We start from the raw sequence: 20376 nt of genomic DNA, 5'->3' as shown, positions 1-20376 counted from the left end.
AATACGAATGTTCTTCATTACTATGGTAAATAGTTGCACTGGATTTAACAGAAGTCTTGCAGACAAAAAATGCGGGAAACTTTAGTTTATATTAACAAATCATTGGCTGGAAGTGGTTAAAACCAACGAATGGCATGTTACTTTAGAATAACTAAGCTTTCCAATTATCATTTAATTTATTAAACTTATTAAATTCAACTTCGAAAATAAGTCGCATGAACAGAAGAAAATAATTTCTTTTATTTTGATGCTTAGGACGTTTTTACTAGGTACCTATGTGCAGTGGGGAAAACATGGAATGAAATGAATCTTGCGTCGTTTTTGCATGGCGCCTATGAACAGTTGCAGAGGTTTTGAAATATTTCGCGCATAGGTCCTTTCATTTTAAAAGGTCTCAAGTGCAAAATTTCAAAATATGATCATGAAAACTTTGCGACTTTTTATATAATGCTTGTTATTTTGATAAATACTGTGTATAATGAATCCTGGTTTTCGGTATTCGTTAGCTATGTTGTAATCACATGCTGTGCTGCAAATAACTCAGTTTGTTTACATTTGTCACTAAGGTCCATTTGAATCAGCACTCTTGAATTGTAGTGTACGCTCATGCTCTGGAAGTCACTTGATGGGTACCATTCTGCGTTCGGATTAAATGAAAAAGTGCTCATTCACATTCAACATTTTTTGTACTAATTTAAATTATACTATTGTGTTGAAACATGCACTACACGGAAATTTTTTTTTTCAACAAACTATATATGTATCAGCCTTTTGTAATAGCGTTTTCACTTCTAAAAGCTTTTGCGGTATATTTTGTCATACGACGGATTAGCTTCGGGACGATATATTCTATGAGTTTCATTTTCACTTTATCATACACACACTAAACATTGAGCGGTTCTTGACATTCACTGATAGGGTCGGGCGAGATCGGTAGGTGACTAGTGCCAGGATCCGGACCGGTGACGTTATCCCCCGGTAGCTCGACGTATTGTGTGTTCCTGGAAAAGAACAACAGTGTTAGTAGGTTCGGAATGACAGACGGTTTGGATGAATGATGAACTCGAGAATCATATTTGACTGGAAAGTTTTGTTGAGCGCATTGAATTAGACGGCCGTAAAAACAAAAGATAACGAAGTCTCATGTAACGTAGGGCTAGGGAATTAAAGCTAACTTCTAACCCATTAGAGCATATTGTTTATTGCCGCTGTCAATATTCTCATTTATATTTTTTCATGTAATTTTTGTTCTATGCAGTCTATTAGGTGTAGACGTTGTTGTACTACATCTGTAACATAGGGTTAGATATAACACAATTCTCTACGGCAAAAAGTGCTGCACACTGCCAGTTACCGAAAACGGTGCGATTTCGATATGTGCATGTTTTGGCCCAGATAGGTAAACGTTAGGAACCACTAAGAATTGAACTGCAATCGACAAAACAAAAGAACGCGGCCATTAGGATTCTACCGTTCTTCCACCAGCCGCAACATTACTTTGAAGCTATCAGTGCAAGTGTGCGTGTGGGACGGCCAGTTAAGCTCGTCGAAAGTGCCGGCCCGTGGTCCGGTTACAAGTGTGGTGCAGGATAGCCGTAGCTATCAGCGCAAGAGATTTAGTGCCGATTTATTTACCCTCACTTAACGCTTAAGCCAGGTTTAAACGTACTGGTGAACCTGGTTTAAAAGTTAAGCGAGGGTGAAGAATTCGGGCCTTAGTAGTTTAAACACGGTAAAAATTGTAAATGCAAAAATCCGAAAATTCATACTAGAAGCACCTTGGCCGCCCTGTCACTTAGGGTCTGCCGGGCAGGTAAGACGAAATCCGATTATTGGATAACCGACTTCGTACAAATTGTAAAAATACATTCCAGGAAAGATGTTAACAGATGTGCTTGGCGAAGAAGCGATGAAATGGCCACACCTGACAGCTTTGTCATCAGGTGCCGACAAAGTCTGACGATTGTTGGACATTGATACATACGTTAAAATAGCTATTTTAGTTAAAAGGTCTACTTCGTTGCCACAATGGGCTTGGATGTCTCAAATAAACTGAGCTACCGCTTTGAACGTACGTAAAGTAATGAGCACTGCCAGCGAGCGCTCGTACTAGCCAACCTTTTATTCGAGTTAGCACAACGAGATAGCAAGACAAGGTGACATGATGAGCTACCATGATCCGGTAGAGTAAGCTGTGGAATGAAAGAATAGGACAGTTGCGATTTGCTGATCAAAAACTGTTTAACTGAGCCGTTTGTTTAGTTGGAGCTGCGCTAGTTGAACTATTTCCCAACTAAAAGTATCTGAATGTCAAAATACACTTTGACAACCAAATTGAAAACAGTAAGAGATGTGAACAGATACATTTGAACTACTGACCTGGTTGAATGCTGGTTGGCTTTAGCTCGTACTCCGGCTCCAGTGACACAACCGATTCTAGTTAGAATCAGTTGTGGAACTGTAGCCGGAACTAACAGGAACCAGCCCAGATTTCGGCTCATTTCCGACTGAACTTTACTGGGATTTATAATCGTATCAACATTTTCTCGCATATCAATCCATCTGACAATTGAATTAGATTGATGCGAGCAGTGTGTAACCCGTCAAGGTAACAATTTAGCACTGGGTGGAAATATACCTCTTTGTGCTTACTCTCTCCGTACAGTGTATTTGTTTACAAAAAAGTATGCTCACCGCTGTTCGATACCGTTCACATTTAGTTGTAAATTTTTGTTCATTTTCGCGTTTGTGAACGGTTTTGTTCGTGTAGATAGGTTAGCTAATTTTTGTTTCATATCCTTTTGCTGTTAAGTTGGTTGCTGGTTATGCTGCAAGGGCGATGACAGCTATGCATCCAGGCGATTTGGTGGGTTTTTTTTTGTCGAGTGCGGAAGGCGGCCATCGTGAAAACGGTAGATAGTGACGGAGCACGGTAGTAGAAAGACGCCCAGAATAAACGCCTTTTTCGGGACAGTTTTCCACTACAGTAACCGAGTGTGAAGTGCGCTTGTGAGACGGCCAATTAAGCCCGTCGAAAGTGCGGTGGTCCTGTTACAAGTGTGGTGCAGGATCGCCGTAGTTGAACGCTAATCGCGAAGGAGCCACTCGCGTTCCCTGCTATGTGTCATAGATCCGAAGCATCGTCCGTTGTCACCGTGGAGGATCAGTCAAACGAGCCAAGCTCTCCTCCACAGTTAATTACCAAGGGGAACGAAGCAAGGCGAACAAAGGTTCCGCCTGGGAAATTTACTGCGGTGACTTCCGGGATCGTTTACGGCGAATAAACGATAGTTCGCCACCGACGCTAGGGAGGATCCAACAAAAGAGCAAAGCTCACCTCCCTAATTGTTAAGGACCGCTGCCGGAGCAGCCCTCTAAAATTGGGAGAACTTGGCCGTTGTGTTCCCGGCCGGTCGGACGCAGCAGAGACCATCCGCCAGCGAAAGCAGATCATTCAGCATCAGTAGCCGTGGGGAGTGGGAGAATAAAAGTCGGTAAATTTGAAATTAATTTTTGTTTTTCCATTAGTTTGTTGTGTTATGAAAATCCGAAATTCCGGTAGAAGTACCTAGGCTGCCCTGAAAAGAAGGGTCCGACGGGCAAAAAAAGAACCCGACTAGTGGGAAAACCTCTACTTACAAGTGTTGCCACAAGCACAGAAATTAATCATTTGACAAAGAATTTGCAGCTACGGATCCAAAATTAAGCTTTTTAACGCAAAGCAAATCATACTCGAAGCTGTATTAGAAAGAGATCCTGTAGAAATGTACTATCTTTCATTCAGATTTGGCAAGTTGCCAGTACAGCTGGGAGGTGTTACAGTGATACCGCAAAAATGAGGTGGGTTTTACCGACAAAAAAATTTCTTTCCACTCCAACTGCTTGCAATTCGACCATTCGAAAAATATTGCGGAATTATCAAGCGGAAGTTTAAAAAACTGGAATGGTTCCGAATGTTCACATAAAGTTCAATGCACGAAAAAAGTTGGAAGATGCGATTGAGCAGCCCACTGTGCGACAGATGATGGCTGGAAGTTCAAAGAAAGTCCAATAAAATTCGTTTTTCGTATGTCAAATCAATCCAGAGTAACACCTGATTTCATGTGTACGGATTTCCAAGTAGAAGTATTTCGCTTCGAAGTGTTTAAGCACCAGAATATGATTTATTTAACATAACAGGATCAAATCCTATTTTATTCTTAATGGGTTGGTCATATAATGGTACATGTAAGAGAATATAAAAGGCGTATCACAATATATGAATAGTACCTCGTCTGGCGGTTCAGAAAAAAAAAAGATTCTTGGTGGTCAGTAAGATTAGATGAGATATTCCACTTGTCATTCAATGGATTACAAACTTTTCTCGAACTTGTTTTTAAATATTGAATACTGTCATCCAATTCTACGTTAGGACTACGGGATATTTCGGATATGAACACAACCCTTGCAAACACTTTTCCCTTTTTTTATCTCGAATTTAAACTATAAACAAAAACGAACAATTGGTTATATATTTATTTGTACAATAAATAAAAAAAAAACAAATAAAATCTAAACGACTGAAATCATAGAAACCAGCCTCTGTCAAGGGGTCGGTCGCTCACGTCACCGCAAGTCTGTCAGGGTCGCCATGTAATGAACTTTTGTATCGTCCACAAAAAACCTAAAAAGCAACTAAATAGTGGAATTTGCTGATCCCCTAGCCTACTCTGTACGATGAAGCACTACAGCGGACCTACAAGCAGTCCTGAAGTAAATCAGTTGTAAAGATACAACGTAGCGTTTGTCGTTTAGGTTAGTATCAAGCAAGCAAGCTGTACTTGATGCAACCAGACTAAAACGTATGGCAACGTAACGGCTAAGACGGGACAGTCACTGAACCGAGAGACTCCTACTACTACGGCAGGCTCGACTTACTGCCAGCGGCGGCGCTGTTGCTAGAATCCTCCTCCAGTGTTTTGAGTTCCGTGCGATTCCTGTATTCACGTTTGCAAATAAGTTAAGTTAATGACATGTTGAAACCAATGGGCTCTAGGTACTGTCATGCAGAAACTTAATTAGTGTAAGTTGTAAATTGGCAATGTTCCTTGGCGTGTTTTATGTATTGTTTGGCTGTGTGATTGAGCAAAGTGGCAGCAACCATGTTGTGTGCGTATGTATGATTTGTTTTGCCCATGCTCTACCAGGTGTTAATCCTTGTCAGTAGTTGGGACAACGTGAGGAGGTTTTAGTAGGGACTGAAGATTAGACTCGATAGTATCGATTGGTTTCTTGGGAAGTCTGTAAAAATTTTAAAGTGTGACGTAATGAACATATGTGATTAGTATGCTTCTGTGCGGTCGAAATTTGATTCTCGAGGAACTGAAACCATATTATTTGGCATATCGGAGTAGCATGAATCTATATACTAACCTGTACAACACGTAGTGTTGTATGATGAAAAGAATGTCAAACAGAACAGAGAATAACCCCAAACCAAACTTCGTTCGATCACCGAAAATTGATGCCCAATCATCTACAAAGAAAAAGAACATCCTAAAAATCTGTTCAAGTGGTAACCCAAATTCGCATATCCTACCATAATTGTATGCATTAAGTATCATCTGTAGCATACTCAGCATGCCCCCGGTGAAATCAAGTAGGATATTTTCAATACTCCATCCTACCGTACTCTTCCGCCTGAAGTTCAGTACCGCCTGCGGTACGTATTTGATGAGCGTAATCGACAGCTTAATGTAGCTCAAGCAGTACAAAAAATCCAACCAATGCCAATGTCCTGTTCCGACCAGTATTCCAGAGATGATAATCACTATCGCAAATATGCTCAAAATGCCCTGTGCAATGTACGACACGCGCTGCTCTCCTCTCTGAAAAGAAGATATTTTTTAATGAACCACGATCAAAAGACGCCCTAAACTCACCTCATAGAAAAAGCACTGCAGCGCCGTCAGGAACGTGGCGAATGAAGCATGTATCGAAAACGCTACATCGTTGGCGATGACAGGGTTCAATCCTCGCGGATTTCGATCAAAGTATTCCTGTTCCACGTGATCGTTCCAATAGAGCGAGCAGTTGAAGATAGCGTACAACGTATGCCCGAGTAGATTCATCGCTAGAAAATCGAACGAAAGTCCCACCACGCTCTTTCGTCGGAAATTGATGATCATCTGGGGCCAGAACGAGATTGTCCAGGCCACGAAGTAAATCCATCCGATCACGATGGCCACGTATACAAGCGTGCCGGAATTTGCCACAGTAATCCTGATAAACGCCTTGGCATCATCAATCAACCCGGCCGGAATTATGTGACCCACCAGGTCAAACTGACCGGGCGATAGTGGTTCTAGGTCTACGGAGACTGCCTTGTCGATGAACCCGTTAGTGGGTGCATCGACCGAGAACAGCGAAGGCGTCACCTTTACGTACTGATCGTGATCGGAGGAAAAGTTAAACTGGATGTTCTGCGTTAGCGGACCTCGAAAGCGCACCAGAATGTCTGTACTTTCATCGATTATTAATGTAAGGTCCTGCGGATCGATCACCACGCTGGCGCCGATCGTGGTTTGACCGTTAACGGTGACTGAAATAGTAGGAAATAGTTAGTGTGTGTTATTGGATGCAAATAGTTTTAGTTCCCCCCCCCCCCCTTTCAGAAAAGGGGAGGGTCCTTACCGGCTAATAATACTGCAGATAGGAGAGTTATTGTTCGCCACCTACTCGTGGGTGGCGACATCATGATGCTTTTCATAGTGGAGATGGGTTTGTTTGCTGTCTTATTGAGTCCGGCGAATACTAACTGCGTTAAATCCAGAGTCCTAAAATGGTAAGGATTGTAGAGTTTATACAGTAAGTCATCCACATATCTAAATATCTTGTTGAATTTTTATGCATTCAATCAAACCAACGAATCGTTAATTTGTAAGGAATGAACTATGATTGAAAGTTTTAAAATCATCTCGTGGGCAAAAGAAACTGCGACTTCAATCGGAATTTTCAATCAGGCCGACATCAGCTTTACAAATTAAAAGGTCGCGACAAAATAAATATGAAGCTTTGGCATCCAATGAAAAAAAGTACATGAAGTGCATGTGCATGAAACTGTCTAACCTAACTTTTCTGACAGTTCAGAGAGCTTGTTTATTTGAAATTTTTGATTCTTCCCAGTACAAGAAACTTTCTTCGAATTACCTTTAAATTCTAACACCATGTAGCTCGCGGAACTGTTATTTTTCGAGCATTTTTATTCAGATGATGACATCTTGCAATGTTCCATTTTTTTGTTAGGGACGAGCCACTGCGACCAGTATTTAGATCCATTGTGGTAATTCAGCCTAATCAATTTAGCCCAAGCGACATCCTACCAAAAACCTCAAAAACGAAATTAGATCAAAATAGGAAAAGGATGCTACCACTGGCAACAACTAAACACTGTCACCAACAGCAGCGAATTTTCGTTTATTCAGTTATGCATGTATAATTGACGACCTAATCAACCTACGCTAAACTGCCACACGGCTTAGGGTCGTATTCATCGTGGCAAATTTGCATATACGAATGCTAATTCGCCACTGCGGCAAACAACAAATCGCTCGATACGACGACGCCAATCAAACGCGGTTACTAATCGGTGAAATGGAAAGTCAATTGATTATCTCTCGTGACCCCTGGGTGTGGTGGGTGCTGGAAACTAATAGCGCACGTAACGTCCGATAGGTGTACTACGCATTCAGGTTATACAACCGGAAGGGAGGGAGGACGGATGGATGAAAGGAGAAGAGGAGGGGATCGAACGTGTCATCGCAATTAGTGATCAGACGGTTTGTACTCAGAAATGGGGTTTTACAATACACTGTTATAGATTTGAGTCTGAAAAACCAGATCCCGGTAAGAGGGGAACTTTTTAATACCTCAGTCGGGAGCCATCTCACAGTATTAAAATAATTAAGAGTTCGACAGGATAGGGTACAGGACTCATTTTTATGAGCTTGACTTTTCCTACGGAAAACATATCCCTGTTGTTTTAGATCAAGTATAACCATTTTCCCCTATACTTCAGGCTTATCTATTGTTCTCCTAACGAATAGCTCTCAATAGCCAGATAATAGACAATTGAATTTTCAAACAAGTACCTATGTTATCACCAGTCATTACAGCCAGATTGTGAACCTAACGAATAAACGTGTATACCGAGTTGAGTGAAACTGAAATCTTTGAAAAGTTTTTGATACCGCCGCATGTGACGTTGGACGCGAGGAAAGTCCTATTATCTAATCTCTTCTGTCAGATGGACAGCTTAATGGCAAGATATTGTACACTTTGTCAATAAAGTGCAAAAGTAGCGCAGTGAAAAGTTGCATCGATACATGTGACGAGTCGCTGATAGGACTGCAATACTGAACACCACAAAATTCGCGCAACAGATAACTAAGTGATGAGAATTTGCTCTTGTCCTATCAACGGTGATGTTAGCTGTTCACGTTTTTGACTGATTGAGTCATCAAATTCTCGAGTTACACACGAGTCAACTGAATAGAAATTACATAAATCACTCGCCGAACAGCGTTGTTATCAATTTGTTATCGGAATTTTGTTTGGGCAATTGGCTAGTACGGACCAATCATGTGTTACTCGAGAAATAATCTTTTACTATAATTCCCAGCGATGTCCTCCGTAGATTTGCGTATTAGGAAATTCGGTAAATTCTGACACAAAATTTATAGGGATTTGAAGTTTTTCCATGGAAATCAATGGAAATGGTAGCATTTTTGATTGAGGTTACCAACTTATTGGATATTTTTGAAGGGTATTTCGTTTTAACTAAAGACGCTGAATCCCTGTGGATACAAACTCGCCATCTCTATCTTATTCTTATTATTTTTCTGTAAGTGTCATTCCAATCAAGCACGAGTCCTCAATTCGAAGAAAATCGCTTCGAATCCTTCTGGAACGAGGGCCATTAACAGGTCTCGTGCTCGATTGGAATGACACTGACAGATAAATTGTAAACAAACGATAGACGTGTCCAGTCTTTATCCCGAGGGATTCAGCGTCGTTAGTTTTAAAATGTGAATTTGAGTCAGTTTCACAAGTAAAGAAACATTTTTGAGCGATTTTTAAGACCTTCCATCATTGCATTTCTCAAAAACTGAATAAAAACAACCCCATAAGACTTTATGAATATCCCAAGTAACAATTGAAGTTTTATAGCATGCTACAAGTGCAATCTAAATTTTATGAGCGGCTATAAAACTACCTTAAAATCTTAATAGTTACTACGGTATGTATAGTGAATTTAAAAAATATCGTGAATTAGACAGGAAATAAACTATCCATTCTTCACTACGCACGTGTTCAAGAGGTTTTCAGTGCAATTAGGGATAGCTGAAAGAGTAATAAAAATAATATATAATGGAAGCGAACAAAACGTTACCTACACTGATAAAAATCCGAACGTTGACTCTATTTGCTTCAAACCACTAAAAATCCACTTGAAGAAAAAATGCTAATGTTATCACGCGCACACATACCTTATATGTGTCAACTGTGTAAACTATGTACGCACTCACATAAGTAATATGTCCGAATTGTTTTAGAATCGGGTTTTATGTTGCCAATTGTGAAACCAAAACTCTCGCTTTACGTATGCCTATACCTTATCTGGTATCATCTTGGGTTTTCACATCATTTGCAGTTTGACAAGACCATAATTTGATGTTGGAACGGTCTATCCCTGAGAATCATCATAGGAAGGGCAGTCCCTCGCTCATAGCCGCTCACGGCGAGTCGAAAACGAACACACCCTTAGCCTTCATTGGTGTGTACGGTACACTCCTATGCGATAACAGTAGTTCGTAACAAAACAGAAGAATGGAAAACAGCGTAAACGGCGTGAACCGTAAGAACACTCACGTCAGCCACTCACAACGTCTCGCACCAACCGTAATTTTTGCTTCGTTCGCAGCACATACGTTACTCACACCGCTGTGCAATCGTTTCGAAACAGTGTTCTTGTAATCCAGTAGAAGGAGTAGAACGATGCGAGTTTCAGCAACCTTAGTTGTAACGGTAGTTCCCAATAGACTTTTCTACGGCTCATGTACGTACACGTCACATGGCACAAATACTACATCACGAGCTGGTGGAAAATAATAAACAAAGACGGCAAAAGCAGATGGGATTGTTTTCAACCAAGAAACTGCATTAGTGTTCGTGAGACCGGCCGCCAAGAACTCAATTGACTAATCCGTGTGCAGTTGTGTTAGTGCGAGATTGATATTAAATCGGGTGGAATTTTTAGTCTATAGTTCGGAAAACGTGTCACGGGATTCGGGTCCCTGTGTATTTTAAATGGAGCTCGGGATTTCAAATCCCGTGTCGGAAAATGAGTCTACACAAAAATGGTAGTTTTCATGAAGTGTAAACCCAATCACGAGATTTTAAAACTCTCCACACAAAAATTCAGCCTGGAACAATTCAACATAAATTGTTTCCGACAATTTATGAAATTCGCTGCAAGTTTGATTCTGTTGGTATTTTTTAGAGGCTGCAGAGTTTTCGGTTTGACAGTTTGGAGAGATTTCGGCGGAAAATTCTTGAGCGTTTTTTCAAAACGTCATATCTGCAATGAGTTACTCTGTTTACTTTCTCTTTCGATTTTTACGGCGTCACTATAACACTTTTCACTTATTTTACAGTACAGATCGAAAGACGGTGGTTTTAACTAGCATATTATGCAAAGAGTTGAGGGATAAATGTTAAAGTGACCGAATTATTAACAGAAGAGAAAGTAAACAAAGAGAGTAACTCATTGCAGATATGACGTTTTGAAAAAAACGCTCAAGAATTTTCCTTTATCAAATCCCGTGACCCAGCTGTCTTATATAAAACTGTGAGTCAATTTAAACGTCTGAGATTGCTTTCCTAAAGTATTTATGATGTTGTTTAACCCTTAAATGCATACTGTTGCCATTTGGCAACATTCCGAATATTGTGCTAAAAATCCTTAACAAGAGGTATATATCCTATTCATCACGAAAAATGAGTACCAAAGAAAAATGGAGTTCATGCATTTAAGGGTTAAATACTCTGTGTTACTGAGAAACGTATTTCGGAGACGTACAAAACCGGTTAGTCGGGATCCACCATGCAAATAATCCGACCGAAAAGCTTTTATCGATTTGTTTTCCACCACTTATTGACCTTTCTACTCCCGTTAAAAACAGAAACGGTGCCGAACTATTTCGTGAGGAAATCAAAAAAAATGCACTCCAAAAACCGGTTGATGTTAGGTATTTCGTGAGACAAACAAACCAAACTCCTTTGGTTTGACTTTGCATCTGTGGTTGTAAATGAGCTGTCAGAAATCTTAATTAGGTTGTAACAGGTGGAGGAAAACAAATCGTTGAACAAACTAATTAGGTTCTTTACTGACACAGTTAACCTCACTTTTCTTGACAGTTCGCTTGTACTGTTTGCATGGACTTAGAAAAATTTGTGGACGACTAGATTCGCTCGAAGGAAATCGTAATTAATTTTTCTAAGTCCATGTAAACAGTACAAGCGCACTGTCAAAAATGAACACTCAGTTCATTTGTGACGTCAGCGTAAAGTATTCAATACAGTTACAGATTGTTAAGTACACTATTGAATACTTTACGCTGACGTCACAAATGAACTAAGTGTTCATTTTTGACAGTTCGCTTGTACTGTTCATGTAAACAGTGCGAGCGTCCATGTAAACAGTACAAGCGAACTGTTAAGAAAAGTGAGATTAACTGTGCCAGTAAAGAACCAAATAGTTCGAGGAAACTGGCAGATCAAATATGCATTGAACATCTAGTATATTCCAAGCTATCGACGAATTTCAGTTTAAAAAAGGGGAAGGAGAAAATTTGGTAAAAAGGCAAAATTAAAAAAAAAATGTGGCGATACAGCATGTGTTAGTATTGCAATTCCAAGTAAGAATGCCATTTTCCCGAATTTTTGTGGCAAATATGTTTTGAAAATTGAGCGAGTTACAATGAATCTCCGGAGATGCCTCTTTAAAAGCTAAGTTTGCGGTGTACATCCTATTAATAAGTTAAGAGATATTAAGTTATGGGGTACACCGAAGTTTTTTCATGGTGCCTCTTGAAGATTCCTCTGTCACTCGCCCAAGTTTTAATATTTTGCAATTAAAGTATGGGAAAATATTAAACGTTGTATTAATGTATGGAAATTTTCCGAATAGAATAACATTTTTTGCAAAGCGTGAACGAAGGATATGACAAAATTCTGTTTTGTTACAAAATGGTGATAATTTTTCTGAAATTATTGATTTTGAATGACCCTTCCCAAGGTTTAGGGGTTTGATGGTATTGCAAACATCTTCAAGCATATTGCGTGCATCAGTCCTACAGAACCTCTGACAGACAATTGCTCTTGTGACAAACGCGTTAACATACGAACGCTTAAGCCCTTCGCGATTAACAACGCATTCCTATGTTCGCGAGCGCGCAAACTTAATAACACGCCGGTCATAAGGCGAACGTTTTAGCACTTACGAAGTTTCTAACGCTGTCTCAAACGCGAACCTTCAAACGTCCGTTTTCGCGCGCTCATGAATCGATCACGTCCGGAAACCATTACTCTCTGTCCTAATAGCTTAGGTCCATACATTCAGTAGGACCAATCAAAAAATAAAGCTCATATCCACTAGACAACACGTTCCATGGCGACATCACCGGGAACTCCAGTGATATGAAAGATCTCACTCTCTTGTAGCATTTTAGCCGTACACCAAAAATAAAGTATTATATCCGCGGTCCGCGCGAATATCCAAGAACACGCGAATATGCGAAAGGCACACAGTCATAAAATAGAATTTATACACGCGAAGTTACATACACGTTAGCACACGCGACATACAAACGAACACGCGATCGAACACGTTAACGTACAAATGCTCGAGCTCTTCACGATGATACACGCGATCGCGAGTCCCTACGCCCGCACATACCTGAAACGTACAATGAATATCACATTCAGAATCACGGCCCGATACAATTGGCCTAAAGCAGTGTTGTAGTTGGCGACATTGCCTGTCACGTCTGCAAATTGTAGTATGTGATTCTGATTGGGAGCCCTTCCGAGAACCTAGCTCTACAGCTCCAGTAGGACAACTCTCGAAAAAAAAAGAAACTATTGATTTTGAATGAACTTAATGAATTATTTTTTTCCCCAAAAAACAGAATAAATTGAAAAGAAAAATTCCGAAAATCACTTCGGTCACGAAGAAACCGTTGTAATAAGATATGATAGAGCGAAAGTTTCGAATCGATCGATTTAGTTGTTTCCGAGAAATTGTATCCATTGCTATAAGCCATTTTCGAAGATACACGATTTTGAGATAATTGCGTTTAAAGTTTCACGTCAATCTTGTGCAATGCAACATTCCCTTTGTTGAAAATGCAAGCGGAAGTGGAAGAAGCGATATCGACAGGTAAAACACCTCCAGGAAATTTTTTGACCAATTTTCAAGATGAGTCGATTGTAACTCACATTATTGTTTATGTGTGAATCCGCCAACGCAATGCTCCAGCAACTTACTATTCAAAAGATTATTAATGCACCAACACTAATGTACACTCTGACGAACGTGACTTCCGGAATGAACGAGCATTAGGTACGTATTCCAAATATATGCGCATTTTGTGTTTTGGTCTATAGTCGCGCAAAAATTGAATAGACTTTCACGTCGCAGAGCACATTTGACTATTTAGTGCAGTCATTTCTATTAGACAGTTTCTTTTGAAACTTTGTAGACACAAAAAAGTACATTAAAAAAATGCAAAAATAAATTTCGATTTTTTTTACCCATTCAAGTTGTATTGTAGTACATATAGTAGTATATATAGTAGATATAACCAAATGTTTGACTATCTGTAAAATCGTTTCAATAATCCGGCATTGCCAAAGTGTACATTTGGCTTGAAATCAGTTCATTTTACCTGTTTGTAAACATTCGGAAAAAACGGTACAAGAAACAATTGCTTCGCAGATGAAGAACTCAGTCGGTTGCACCAACTGAAATCGATTTCACAAGGCGACAAAATAATTACAAAAGTGGAATTGAAATAGTGTGCTAGACTAATTACATTAACAATGGTTCTTCAAAGGTCCTAAAATATTACATTTATGTAAATTACAAAAATGATATATCCAACTATCAAATTCTACGGACTAATCATCACATTTTTTTAAAAAATAACTCAAATACGTATGCTCGCATTTAAACCTATCTACATGAACATAGCAACATATTTTGCTGTGTGGGGAAGCGCATGCAGTACATATTTCGAAGAACTCGATGGCACAGTCATGCTAAAGACCGAAATCGCTCGAAGTTGATCCTGTCGAAATAGGGTTACTGGGCCCTTATTTATCTCAGTGCCTCTATTCATCCCTTCCGTTTGAACACATTAGTTAGAGCAGTGTCTGCTAGCTCTATTCAACGCATTAGCTCAAATGGTAGGAAGAATAAAGATGCGTTGTATTCGACTTTTCGCTTCGCTCAAGCGCAACAATTATACATTTTGCAGGCAAGATTTTCAATTGTAGTGTTTCTTAGAAACGAAGCAAATATGGCAATATCTATTTAAGCGCAATCCAATCACTGTAAGTCGATCTATCAACTAAAAAGTGTGACATCCAACAACTGCCAATCAACTGTCCACAATACCATGCTGAGATTATCACGAAATTCGATGACTAAAATTATTCAAACAATCTTGCTAATACGCCGATACAAGGTAAATACCGCAGATATGAGCGACAGCATTTTTAATCCTCTCAATTTCATAATATTGATTCGAAAAAAAAATTAAACGCTTTCAAAAGCTTTATCAAGTTTCAACTTCCCATCGATAAGCTCCATATCACCCAAGAGACCATACGATTCAACCCTTGTTCCGGAATTACCAAGCTCAATTACGTCCCAGCAGCATTCACAATGCGAGCACAGATAATCATACCTATCTGCCATTATCTTTGCATTCTTGTCGTGGAAGACAATCGACAATATTGATTGATAAAGCCTTTAAATGTATGCGTATGGTAGCTCGTAGAAGCGAATATAAAGCAACATTCTGCTGACGAAACCGAAACTATACAGTACACGATAAATTCAATCCATCATCATTTCGTTGAAATAACTGACAAAGAATAACTCATCCTATATTAAAAGTCAGCATAGAAATTTGTTGATTGCAATTTCACGAAAGCTATATGTTCCACTATGAATAGATTGTGTGACGAAAGTATCGGACTCCAAACAAGACAATCACTCAGTTGAAACGAGATGTAGGTATCGATAATGGAGAGACTGTTTTCGGACACTGAGTCGCAAAACAATCACCGACAATCGGTAGATAATCAGCCTCCAACTGTTCTTGCAAGTATGTATGCATAGTGCACCATTCTCTTACTTTAATTATTATGCAAATATACGTCCAGCCTCCGTTAACAATAAATCGCTAATTAGACAAATTAGCAACCTGTAATTTCTCTCCGCTTGAGAATAGTTGCAAAGCAACAAAAAAAAACTCCCACTTGCGCGCTCAATGGTTCCGATAAGATAAACCTGCCAGAAGACCAAACCAGATAGCTGGATTCATTGATAAAAAAAATCGTAGCACATGGTTTCGCATACCCCGAACCGGTTCGCCGCCGGTTGGAAATGTAGCCGCTATACTGGCCGGATGACATTGAAAACCGAACAAGTAGGTACAGATATAAGTACCTACTGCAAAAAAACCATCGCCTATTACTCTCACGGAATCGCCAAATCGCGAAGCTAGTTGTGTGGCATGCTATGCATGCCAGTTCGGTCTGTGTAAACTTCGCCATGGGAACGGGGGGTGGCTGGATGTTAGTTGCAATTGCTGGTGGAGATTCCGACAGGTTATTGCTATCCGTCAATTTGGGTGCCACATGCTGATGATCTAGTGAGGTGTTGGTGGAATACTGCACACAACTGTGGTATGCTATTGTTTTAGTGTCAAATCAGTGCAAAAGTATTCTATTGATTGCCAAGACACCTATTATTGTTTATATAGATTTTTTTTTATTTCAAAGGACTGTGCTAACGACAAAACTGAGGTATATAAAAATGAAGCATTGTTACGAACAAGCAAAGTAAGCCACAAATGAATTTTATTTATTCAAATTTGTCGACTTTTACTGTACTATAAAATAGTAACAAAAAATCACTTTGCATTATGCTGATTCTCTGTAGAGAGCAAATTGCGTTAAAGCCAAATTTGTGCATAAAGGGACTGGCATCAGTAAAAATCAGAACATATACGCCACATGGACATCAGTCCATACACACAAGTTATTGCAAAACCAAGCTTTTCAATATTTTTGTAGACGTTGCACTTCTTAAAAAAATGTGTAACAAATATCTCGCTTCAAAGGGGATTACTCACTGTCACCCAAATGACGGTCTTGGCTCAACCATAAACATCTCTGAAGGCATCATTGGTGTAAACTTTGCGAGAATAATTTGTGTGCGATGCATTTTTGGCGAAAATCACCGTGCATTAGGTGGATTAAGATAGATGTGATACAAACAAAACAGAAATCTACTCTCCGCTATTACAAGAATAAAATACGACAACACAATGATGTTTTTTTATATATATGGGTCATTCCATGCGAAGTGATCAAGGCACGTGTAATCGACTTTCACGGATTTGAACAAAATTTGGAGGAATTGTTCATCTAGGGCCAGTATATTAAAACCCAAATTTTTGTGTCAATTGAACCACCCCTCGGGTCATGGGAGCAGCCCCCGTTTTGGCAAATTGCCAAAACCCTGGATTTTCTTTTGATCATATCTCCGGTTCTATTTACTCTAGAATCAAACCACAAGATGGCTTTTGAAGAAAATTGTTCAAGGAGTCTATAAAAAATATTATTTTTTGCCGACAGTGTTGCCTACTATACATTTTTTTCAGTTAAATATTAAAAGTTAATTTTTCTCTCAATACGTATATTTTAATTTTGAAAATTTTAATGCCATCGCGTTCCTCAGACATTTTTACATAAAAAAACACTTATCATCCCAATATAATATGAGCGCATCCTGAGATACACCGTTTTGAAGAGAAAAAACCGCAATTTCCCATATAAAATCGCAAGCGCGCAACACTAAAAAACCAACTTGAGTATTCTGAGTTCAAACCTAATTTTTCGTGAAGTAGACGAGAAATGATGAAAAACTACGTATTTGGTTTGCTTCTAGCAGATCAGGGTCGATTTTTATGACAGTTTGAAGATTTTCTCAATTTTGGCCAATAAAAATGGATTTTTATATGAGAAAATTGGAGTTTTTCCCTTCAAAACGGTATATCTCAGGATGTGCTCATATTATATTGGGACGATAAGTGTTTTTTATGTAAAAATGTCTGAGGAACGCGATGGCATTAAAATTTTCAAAATTAAAATATACGTATTGAGAGAAAAATTAACTTTTAATATTTAACTGAAAAAATTGCACAGTTGGCAACACTGTCGGCAGAAAGTAATATTTTTTATAGACTCCTTGAACAATTTTCTTCAAAAGCCATCTTGTGGTTTGATTCTAGAGTAAATAGAACCGGAGATATGATCAAAAGAAAATCAAGTGTTTTGGCAATTTTCCAAAACGGGGGGTGCTCCCATGACCCGAGGGGTGGTTCAATGGACACAAAAATTTGGGTTTTTATATATTGGCCCTAGATGAACAATTCCTCCAAATTTTGTTCAAATCCGTGAAAGTCGATTTCAAGTTTGCATCTTTTTTTTATCACTTCGCGTGGAATGACCCATATATATATATATATATATATATATATATATATATATATTATTTTCTATTTAATTGTATTGTTTTGTTTGCATTACTATTTTAGTATATTGGGTGTTCAGGCACAAGTGGTGACTTTTCATCCCTATTGTTTACATGATTCAGTTAATTATTAGTAAGTTATAATATGCTTTCGCAGTTAAGTATTTTTTTTTCAGTAGGATGTTTTAAACCCACTTGTCTTCTGAATAAGGAGCTAAATAAATCTTATAAACTAACTTATAAACTATAAAGAGAGCTAATCGTTGCAATTGAAGATTGCAACGATTTTTGTCGGAAGTTGCTTATAATACTGTTCGTCATAATTTCTAATGTTTCTATGTTTGCGAGTCTGTGCAACTCATTTGTGCTAAACCAGGGAGGACGCTTCAAAATCATTTTCAGAATTTTAATCTGAATCCTTTGAAGCGTTTTCTTCCTAGTAGCACAACAACTTGCCCAGATTGGAACTGCATATAGCATTGCCGGTCTAAATATTTGTTTATAAATTAATAGTTTGTTCTTTATGCAGAGCTAGAATTCCTATTTAGAAAGGGGAATAAACATTTTATATATGTGTTGCATTTTGCTTGGATTCCTTCAATGCAGAGGCGACGCGTCAGTACGTTCAACCTGTTCATTGAACAGGTAAGCAAAATCTGACGACCCGAAACCCATTTACAAATATACAGCAGCAGCACACAAATTAATTTAAATGAAAGTATCTTCAAACTTTGAAGTGTGCTAATTTGATTCGAACGATAAACCAACCTAGCATACCAAGCGGGTAAATTTCAAAAAAAAAAATCTGTCTTTCTATGTCCGGTTCAACCTCAAACATGCACGCGTCTCGTACTCTCACCGCATACTCTGGAGAGCAACTGCATGTGCGACGGCAGGAACAGCAGCGTGAGTGTCATATGCGACGACTTTTTCTATTTCCTTTTGCACCGGTTCAAGTCAAATATTGAACCAGCGTGTATTGGTGCGCTGTCCATATGAGCGTTAGAGTTGTGTGCAAACGAAAGCGATTTATAATTTTTGAGCGTGTGGCGCCATGCGTCCATAACAGTCGGTCGAACGCTTGTTTTCTTGGGTAGCCTGAACAAATGCTGTTGCACTTTGGGCATATTGGTTTTGGATGCGTATGTATTTCGTTGGTTCAAAGATAATAATGAACCGTCTACTTTTGCTTCAAAGAAATTGTTTGCTCTTTGTGTTTACATATTGAAAGCTGCTGAGAGTATAAAATGGACATAAATTCAAATCAGAGGTTGTTCGAGTCATCTCACGTTCTATTGTAATAAAGAAAACATGTTGAATATCTCATGCCAACCATATTTCACGAGAGTTTTTTTTTATTCAATGAACTGCATGAGGCGCATTCAAATTTCTACACCATTTGAGGGATTTTTTTTTAAATCGGTTGACAAATCTTTCAATCAATCTTATACAGAAGGTGCAGCAACAAATTAAACGTATCAAAGTAGGCCCTGGCACAATGTAAGCAATGATAATTATTATTTCACATGCTTTACTAACATTTGAAAACATTTACGTAGACAATTAGTGAATTGAATATTATTGTACGATATTCAACTGAATAAATAACATGGATTTTTAAATTAACATATTTTCTATTCACCACGAGTCACATCAGGTTCATTTTCAGCCGTCCAAAAAGAGTTTCCATTATGTTAACTCTGTTCAATGATCCTTTTAAACATGATTGTTTGGCTTAAATGCCTGTTCAGAAATCTTTGTAAGTTTTTCGCTTCTCGGATATATTATGTACTTTTTACTCTTTTAAGCGTTCTATCAGACACTTGTTTGACAATTTATCGGTGGGTTTTCACAATAAATTTGTTTTGCTCAGCTCTTGCATAGAAAAACCCGTCGACATACATCTATCATTGGTCCTATTCGTTAGATGTTGGATGGAAACGACGATTTTGTCTTACGTTCAACATACCTAAGTAAGGCCAGAAAAGATAAACAAGAAATAATCAGCTGATCTAAAAACGTCTCATGGCGTCGAATTAGAGATGACTGTGACATTTTGAGGGCCTTTGTGGTATATTGAACAGGTTGACGGTGGAGCCACGCGTCGCCTCTGCTTCAATGTGATCCTTAAAAGTGAGTTTTTTATCGTAAATCAAACCCAAGTATTTAACTTGATCTGACCACGTTAAATTCAAACCATTAAATTTAATAATATGGTTATTATTTGGTTTAAGAGAAGAATCTCTTGGCTTATGCGGAAACACAATCAATTGTGTTTTTGCCGCATTAGTGGAAATTTTCCATTTTTTCAGGTAATCATTGAAAATATTTAAGCTTTGTTGCAGTCGACTGCAGATAATACGAAGATGCCATGCCATGCCATGCCAGTGGCTGAGATGCTAGTATCATCACAGAAAAGTGACTTTTTACAGCCTGTAGGTAGATTTGGAAGATCAGAGGTAAAAATATTGTATAGCATTGGTGCGACGCTTGATCCTTGAGGGACG

At 38.7% G+C, this 20376-nt stretch overlaps 1 protein-coding gene across 9 annotated transcripts in view; it reads right to left on the bottom strand.

The window, feature by feature from the left end:
* Positions 1 to 691: 691 nt before the first annotated feature.
* The window catches only part of LOC131677369 (cystinosin homolog), a 42931-nt gene continuing 23246 nt past the window's right edge, over positions 692 to 20376 (bottom strand). For 8 of the 9 annotated variants that reach the window (XM_058957133.1, XM_058957132.1, XM_058957131.1 and 5 more), the window contains 5 exons: positions 6673 to 6815; positions 5922 to 6580; positions 5579 to 5867; positions 5413 to 5515; positions 692 to 1001 (listed from right to left, as the gene is read on the bottom strand). In XM_058957133.1, the coding sequence (XP_058813116.1) occupies positions 884 to 1001; positions 5413 to 5515; positions 5579 to 5867; positions 5922 to 6580; positions 6673 to 6748 (1245 nt within the window). In that variant the 5' untranslated portion in view covers positions 6749 to 6815 and the 3' untranslated portion in view covers positions 692 to 883. Of the gene's footprint in view, positions 1002 to 4497; positions 4977 to 5412; positions 5516 to 5578; positions 5868 to 5921; positions 6581 to 6672; positions 6816 to 20376 lie in introns of those variants that run through there. The other variant, XM_058957140.1, reaches the window with a different exon arrangement.

The sequence above is a fragment of the Topomyia yanbarensis genome, chromosome 1, assembly GCF_030247195.1.
Source record: "Topomyia yanbarensis strain Yona2022 chromosome 1, ASM3024719v1, whole genome shotgun sequence".
In the NCBI taxonomy this organism is placed as follows: domain Eukaryota; kingdom Metazoa; phylum Arthropoda; class Insecta; order Diptera; family Culicidae; genus Topomyia; species Topomyia yanbarensis.
This window is presented reverse-complemented; position numbering and strand designations above follow the sequence as displayed.